The sequence below is a fragment of the Silurus meridionalis genome, chromosome 4, assembly GCF_014805685.1.
Source record: "Silurus meridionalis isolate SWU-2019-XX chromosome 4, ASM1480568v1, whole genome shotgun sequence".
Classification (NCBI taxonomy): domain Eukaryota; kingdom Metazoa; phylum Chordata; class Actinopteri; order Siluriformes; family Siluridae; genus Silurus; species Silurus meridionalis.
Window position 1 is genome coordinate 40750319 of NC_060887.1, and position 7690 is coordinate 40758008.

At 43.2% G+C, this 7690-nt stretch overlaps 2 protein-coding genes across 5 annotated transcripts in view; both read left to right on the forward strand.

The window, feature by feature from the left end:
- Window positions 1–7690, forward strand: part of LOC124385132 (NLR family CARD domain-containing protein 3-like) — a 987530-nt gene that overhangs the window by 504711 nt on the left and 475129 nt on the right. The gene's annotated exons all lie outside the window — the stretch shown is intronic.
- luc7l (LUC7-like (S. cerevisiae)) overlaps window positions 872–7690 on the forward strand; it is a 6916-nt gene continuing 97 nt past the window's right edge. The window contains exons 1-11 of one of the 3 annotated variants that reach the window (XM_046848298.1): window positions 875–1148; window positions 3207–3277; window positions 5483–5577; window positions 5699–5797; window positions 5879–5989; window positions 6086–6229; window positions 6317–6493; window positions 6596–6687; window positions 6852–6881; window positions 6962–7132; window positions 7221–7690. The exon at window positions 7221–7690 is cut by the window's right edge and continues 97 nt beyond it. In XM_046848298.1, the coding sequence (XP_046704254.1) occupies window positions 5702–5797; window positions 5879–5989; window positions 6086–6229; window positions 6317–6493; window positions 6596–6687; window positions 6852–6881; window positions 6962–7132; window positions 7221–7293 (894 nt within the window). In that variant the 5' untranslated portion in view covers window positions 875–1148; window positions 3207–3277; window positions 5483–5577; window positions 5699–5701 and the 3' untranslated portion in view covers window positions 7294–7690. Of the gene's footprint in view, window positions 1149–3193; window positions 3278–5482; window positions 5578–5698; window positions 5798–5878; window positions 5990–6085; window positions 6230–6316; window positions 6494–6595; window positions 6688–6851; window positions 6882–6961; window positions 7133–7220 lie in introns of those variants that run through there. The other 2 variants (XM_046848297.1, XM_046848299.1) reach the window with 2 other exon arrangements.

Here is a 7690-nt window from a genome sequence, read left to right on the forward strand (position 1 = left end):
ATAAAACGTGTAAATGAGGTCACGTGTGTGGTGGTGAGTTCGAGTCTGGAGTTTCTTCATCATTTATTCCTCTCTAAATGTTCTGCTTGATGTTGAACTGATGCTGAACTGTATGTTGGTGAGCAGTAGATGCACCAAGCGCCGATCAGAAAACGTGTAAAACAGAGCGTGCGCTCGATCCTGATTGGTGACATGGTTACGTTTTTATCCTCTTTGATAAAAAGAGACAACTGATTTCACTACATGTAGTAAAAAGTGAGAGATGTGAGTTTGAAATGTAGTAAAAATCTCCTCAGATGAAAACACTTCAGTAACTACAGATACACAGAAAAACTACTTCCTTACAGTAACTAACGTGACGCGCAGTACTTCCTTACTGTACACTACTATAATAGACTACAAGACGCAGTGAAAGAGCACACTCTACACACACACACGTGTCTAATCTACTAGACTTCATCACGTGGTGTGTGTGTGTGTGCGCGCTCTGGTGTGTTTTGTTTGGGTTTTGTGATTTACTCGTTAATGTTGAATCGCACAAGGTTAAAATAACAATTGCGATATTATCGCTGACATGATATATATCGTGCCTCCCTAATCATTCATATGTGTGTAATTTACATTGTCTTACTTTTTTATTTTACTTTAACTTTTTTCTTTAATTCTGTACTGTGAGTAACTGCGACCAAACAATTTCCTCTACGGAATCAATAAAGGATTCTGATTCTGATTCTAAAACTGATTCTGATTCAATACCAGAGCATATCATTGGACGGAACGGTCACGTGACTCTCTTTCAGTCGAGCACTGGCATGAAGCTGACGCGCCGTCATTGGCCCGGAGTGCCGAAGTGACGTCACTTCCTCTCTCCAGTGGGCGCTAGAGGAAAAGACGGCGTTGTTGTGGAAGCGGCCATTTTTATTTGTGTTATTCCTGTTCGATATAAAACCACAGGGTGTATTATAATATATATATATATATATATATATATATATATATATATATATATATATATATTAGTGCTTTATCCGAGCGCAGGGTACAGGTTCTGTTCTTTATGTAGTGAAGGAGTCGAGCAGGCAGCAAGATGTCGGCCCAGGCGCAGATGAGAGCGCTGCTGGACCAGCTCATGGGAACGGCCAGGGACGGTGAGTACCTCGCATCAGCGTTAGCATCTCTGAGAGGCTGGGACACAGGCGAAACCCCTCCGTGCTTTTATACAGATATCAGTTTATATGTAAATGAATTAGAGTGTTGAATAGAGGGTTCAGTCACCGCGACTTTCCTCTCGAAATGCCGCCATTTAACGGTCACATCCACCCCCTTTAGGGCCTACAGTTAGGCCTTCACCGCGGATAAACACTATTCCCACAGCGCTACACGCTCCAGAACCGCCACCTAATACATACCGTATAAATAGTCCTGTATTATACACGCTTATAATCTGACATTAACCTTACAGCTGTACAGGCAGTATCACAGAGGCTGTAATCTCGTTTTCTCTCGGACCAGACCTCCGAGTTCTCGCGATATCTGATCGTGTATCATTCGTTTCTTTCCCGCCTGGTCTTTTCTGAGGTAAATATTTTTACATAATTATTATTTTACAATAAAAACCCTACGAAGTGAGATCATTCGGACTGTAAAAATATACTAGTGTGGAAAAAGCTGAATAAAAGAGAATAATCCTATACAGTCTCTGTGGTCAGGGGAGACTATGCTAAGCTAACGGAGAACAAAGGTCTCAACGAATAAAATAATAAAATCATTCATATAAACTCTACAGAATTATTAATAACAATAAAATAACATTTGTGGTAAAATGATTAGTTGTTTAATATTTTATTCTAATGTGTGAACTATTTGTAATTATATTGTAATAATAATTAATAAAATGTTTTGTGTATTTAACATCAGCTGTATGTGCACACTGCGGTCAAAAGTATTGGGACACAAATGCTTTTTAACCATCTCGTTCCACATTCAGTCCTGTTTCCACCAGTCCACTAGATAGTGTGGACTTTCCTGAGGTGACCCAGGGGAGATCTATAGCAGGAGATCTTCCATGTTTTCAACCCAATTGTTTCTCTCCAACTTTGTCTTAACATCTGGAGAAGAACCACATACGGCTGGAGAAGTCTGGTGTCCCAATACATTTGGCATCACAGCGTGTATAAACGTATATCAGTGGAAGTCATCTTTAAATAAGGCACGTGCGTAGACTTTATGAATTTAGGACGTATGAATAACTCTCCCGCTCCAGACATTATAAATGTGTTGTCTGGCACGATGACATCACGACTCCTCTCCATGCTTTAGTCTGGGAGTATGTCAGTGAGAGAGAGAGAGCTCTGTGTTAGACCAGAGAACAGTTCCTGTGAAAGTGTGGAAACCCAGAGCTTCTAATAGCTTCTGACAGACAGAGTATTTAAAGTTCTGTGTCTACCAGAAGATCTTGTGTAAGATGGAGAACAGGAGAGCTGTGATCAGACTCCCTCACCCCCACACTCACACATGGACATGCAGGGAAGGTTCTGGAAAGTGAAAGGAATCATGAAGTCAAATGGCTCCTATTCCACGCAGTTCCATCTGGACCACGGCTCATTGGAACCGAATTCACCATCCGAGTTCTGCACGTGTGATTTAGAGAGCAAGCAGTCTGGAGTGATCTCTATCATGGATCACCACACCTCAATCCTACTGAACTGCTCCGAGATGAACGAGAAAACTCCTAATGAAGAACATCCTCGAGGCACAGCTAAATATTTCAGCTGAATGTTTGGAGAACTGAAAATAAAGTGGAACATCTGAACATCTATAGATTAGTTTGCTCATATTGTTATTTGATCTAAGTTTGTTGCATAGAAGAAAAGCAACGTTTCTCCTAAACACCATAAAATCTTTGGTGTTTCCACACTTTTCACAGGAGCTGCACTTGAACTGATGATGATCTTCTGATGATTGATCTAGAGCTGAAGGGAAATCGTTACGATGGTTAAATGGCATTTCAGAGGAAATCGTGCTGATGATTGGCCGTGTCCAACGGGAGTGAGTTGTGAAATTGTGAAGTGTGAGTTAAGATGAGGGGCTCCACTGTAAGTGTGTGTGTGTGTGTGCGCTCGCGTGTGTGTGTGTGTGTGTGTGTATCTGTGTATCCTGTTTCCTGCAGACTGAACAATTGTGGCCCCTTTATTCTATTCATTAAGGTTCAGTGTATCTTTGCCAGCCTACATCAATCTGCACGGGAGTTGCAGAAAAGCCTCATGTTCATCGAGCCGTGAGTCACACATGATTTTTAACGCTGTTATGATGCAGTTATAATCACACAGCAATGGTAGATGATGATAATTTTTTTATATACTTTGTTCTGTCAGCATCCAAAAGTAGAGATACAAATTTAAGAAGGATAAAAAGAAGCAGGCGAGCTTTTTTTTTTTAAACGAGTCGTGCCGCCGCCGTTTTTCCCCTTTATGGCGCTTCTGACCTACCTGATAGGCTGACTGACAAGGGCTACATTAAAAAAAGAAAGGCGATCCTGCGCTGAGCCTCTGCACTCTGACTCTTCTATATGATTCCCAACTTCCTCATTCACAGGTTTGGTCAAGAAAAGCTTTTTATTCTTGTATAAGGCCAACGAGCGGCTGGAGCTCCAGGCGGGTACAGTATGAGCGAGAGCGAGAAAGCTCACAGTGTGTATAAAACTAACACTTTACTCTCAGTTCATGATCTTTTTATTTTATTTTCTTCTTGTTTCTCCCCCAGTGGACGCTGAAGATTTGATACAAATAAACCACATATGCAATAGAGGTTGACCGATTCAGCAGTTTTGCCAATTATTTGCTGGAGTGAAAATCCATCCAGTTTTTCCAGGTTGCATCGTGTATACAGTACGAGAGCGGCCTCTAGAGGCGAATCGCTGCCCCTTCCTGCTTTTTGATTGGACACATCAGACTGTGTGCTGCACCTCATTCACCTCAAACTAAAGTGAAAATTAACTCCATTTAAAGATGTTTTTGTAAATTGTGAAATTAATACTTCAGTTGAACAGAATCAGGTTCATTGTGTGTTGATACACATGGAACTGTTAGTGAGTGAAAAGTGTCTAACAGATCATTAATGCACAAAGTTTAAGAGCACGTGGTAGTGTAAATAGCAGTAGTGTGCATCACACATACTCATGACATTCATCTTACAAATAGAATCTTACTGTAAAGCATCATCATTCACATAAATCCAAACAGTCCCGCTTTAAATGCCTTCACAAAGGCCACAGCATTGAAATGATGACTGTTGATCCTTTAATATATTTAATTGCACAGTTGTCATGATTTAACTCGTGACTAATCACACATTTTCATCTGTACCTTAAATAGATACTTGTTTATTAGTGAAATCAAACTTTTTAAGTCACGTAAATCATCAGGACACCAGGGCGGGTTTAATTGCCGTATTTGTGCCTCATGGTGGATTTGGGTGCTGATTTGAGACATCAGTTAAACAAATGTGATTTTAAAAATAACTTCAGGGAGTTTTTAATTTTATATCTGATTAAAGAAAGGATGTAAATAAATTGAAGGTTTTAATTTATTTTTGTAAAAATGGTCAAACAGAAATGCTCACTGCCTCACGTTAATAAAAGTGGTGGTGTTATAATGAAGGAATAATGCGTTATTAACGTGTTAATTCACAGCCCTGTTTTTTATTTTTGTAATGTTAAGTACTATTTTAAAATGGAGTTTTTTTTTATCCAGTATCCTTTTTAGAATTATTGTTTGATTAATCGGTTATCGGCAAGTACGATCCAACATCGGTATTGGTCGACCTCTACTATTTAACACGCACAACATATTTTATAAAAACAATTCTTAATTACTGTAATTTTTTATTTATATATATAAGTAGGTAAGGTATTAATAGTTTCGATACTTAATGAAGGCCTTTAAATGGGATTGGTCCATTCCAGCTGAAGAGTGTGTGTGTGTGTGTGTGTGTGTGTGTGTGTGTGTGGTTTCTCTAAAATGTTGCTGATCAGGAAGTCCTTGGTTTTCGCACTTCTTTAACTTAACGATGTTGTGTGTGTTAAATATTGCAGTTTCCACAGTCCAGAGGGGAATATTTTAATTTTATTATATATAAATTTACATGTACAGTACACACCCACTGGCCCCAGTTGTACACACCTGTGTGTGTGTGTGTGTGTGTGTGTGTGTGTGTGTGTGAGAAATCCAGATGCACTCGATATTAAAACAAAAGATTTTTCTGAAATATTGAATAAACTGGTAAAAAACATCACATCCCCTCTGCTATAAGGCCCGGCCTGTTTTTTCCACCGTGCCAGGTTTAGCACTGTGTAATAAGGTGTGTGTGTGTGTGTGTGTGTGTGTGTGTGTGTGAGAGAGAGAGAGAGAGAGAGAGAGAGAGGCATGCTGAGGTGTGTGTGTGTAGGTTTCTCGCTCATCACGTGTGCATGTTGCTATTGCAGGAGATGAGTCTCGACAGCGGGTGAAGTTCACGGATGAGCGAGTGTGTAAGTCTCACCTGCTGAACTGCTGTCCACATGACATCCTGTCTGGCACGGTGAGCATAAGTATTGGAAAATAAATAGATATATAAATAAATAGATTTCCCTGGATAGAGGTAAGGCCTGGGTGGGTTCTGATCAGTCTCTCTCTCTCTCTCTCTCTCTCTCTCTGTGCAGCGCATGGACCTGGGCGAGTGCTCCAAGATCCATGACCTGGCTCTGAGGGCTGACTATGAGATTGCGTCTAAAGAGCGAGACCTGTTCTTCGAGCTGGACGTGAGTGCTGTGTGCAGTGTGTACAATCCATATTAGTGGAGTAGCCACTCTAATGTGTGTGTGTTCTGGCTCTGCGTTCAGGCCGTGGATCATCTGGAGTCCTTCATCGCTGACTGTGATCGGAGAACCGAGCTCGCGAAGAAACGTCTGGCCGAGACTCAGGAGGAGATCAGCGCAGAGGTCGCCGCCAAGGTCAGAGACGTTAACTTCGTTATAAAGCTTTGTTATTCACCGTTACACTCTCCGTCCTGTCGTGAAACTGAGTGTGTGTGTGTGTGTGTGTGGCAGGCGGAGAAGGTGCATGAGCTGAACGAAGAGATCGGGAAGCTCTTGGCCAAGGCAGAGCAGCTCGGCGCTGAGGGGAACGTGGATGAAGCTCAGAAGGTCCTCCAGGAAGTGGAGAAAGTGCGCACTAAGAAGAAAGATGCTGAGGTCTGCGCACCCACCCACACACACGCGGACACAGTGAATTTATAGACCTGATTGTAATGGAAGGTGTGTGTGTGTGTGTGTGTCTAGGAGGAGTACAGGAACTCCATGCCTGCCTCCAGTTTCCAGCAGCAGAAGCTCAGAGTTTGTGAGGTGTGCTCCGCCTATCTGGGTCTCCATGACAACGACCGTCGTCTTGCCGACCACTTCGGTGGAAAACTGCACCTGGGCTTCATTCAGATCAGAGAAAAGCTGGAGCAGCTGAAGGTGTGTGAAGTTGTGTGACCTGTACACACACACCTGGGGTTGTTACAGAGCTCTGTGTAACTGTGTGTGTGTGTGTGTGTGTGTGTGTGTGTGTGTGTGTAGAAAACAGTCCTGGATAAGCAGGAGCGGCGAAACCAGGAGAGACTGAAGAGGAGAGAGGAGAGGGAGCGTGAGGAGAGGATGATGAGGAAGAGGTGAGGAACATCTGTGTGTGTGTGTGTGTGTGTGTGTGTGTGTGTGTGTGTGTGTGTGTGTGTGTGTGTGTGTGTGTGTGTGTGTGTGTGTGTGTGTGATTAAATTTGTAGGTTGGTTGTTTTGGTTTTTTTCCCCACAATTTATTTTGTATTGTTTATTGCAGGACCAGATCACGCAGCCGTGAGCGCAAGAGGTCACACACACACACACACACACACACACAGAGTCCTGTGTACAATGAGAAAATAAAACTTGTTATTCACGTGTGTGTAGTTCTCGTGATGGCGAGCGTGAGAGAGAGCGAGAGAGGAGACGGCGAAGATCTCGCTCTTCTTCCCGGGAGAGACGCAGAACAAGATCTCGATCCAGAGACAGAGAGAGACGCAGGAGACACCGGTCACGCTCCAGATCTCCCTCGCACTCTCGCAGGGAGCCCTCGCACAGGTATCCCCTCACGCAGGGAGCACATGCACGGGTTATTTGTTACTGAGAAAGCTTGGATACTGTAATAACTGTGTGTGTGTGTTTTCAGGTCATCCCGGGACCGTCTTAACGGGAGGGCGGAGTCTCGTCGCTCCGAAAACAGAGAGTCTGGAGAGCTTTGAGGACCGTTACCCAGCCTCCCCTCTGGCACAGTTACCATGGGAACTACTGTGTGTCACTTGGCTATGCGTACATCCTCTCCCCCTGCCCTGACCCTATCTCACCCCTTCCACAGACGAGTGCAGTGTTGCAGCTCTTTATTCCTTCACAGAGCAGCACCACTGTACTCCATGTTCCCTCTGCCCCAGTGCATTATGGTCTCTGTAGTGTTTACACACTGTCTGGTGTGTGTGTGTGTGTGTGTGTGTGTGTGTGTGTGTGTGTGTGTGTGTGTGTGTGTGTGTGTGTGTGTGTGGGACAGCCATGTTTCCCCCCAACCAGCAGATGGAGCTAGATACATGTACACTCCTGTGAGGAGCAGAAGGTTAGAGATGGGTGTGGGTGAAGTGTAGGACTCAC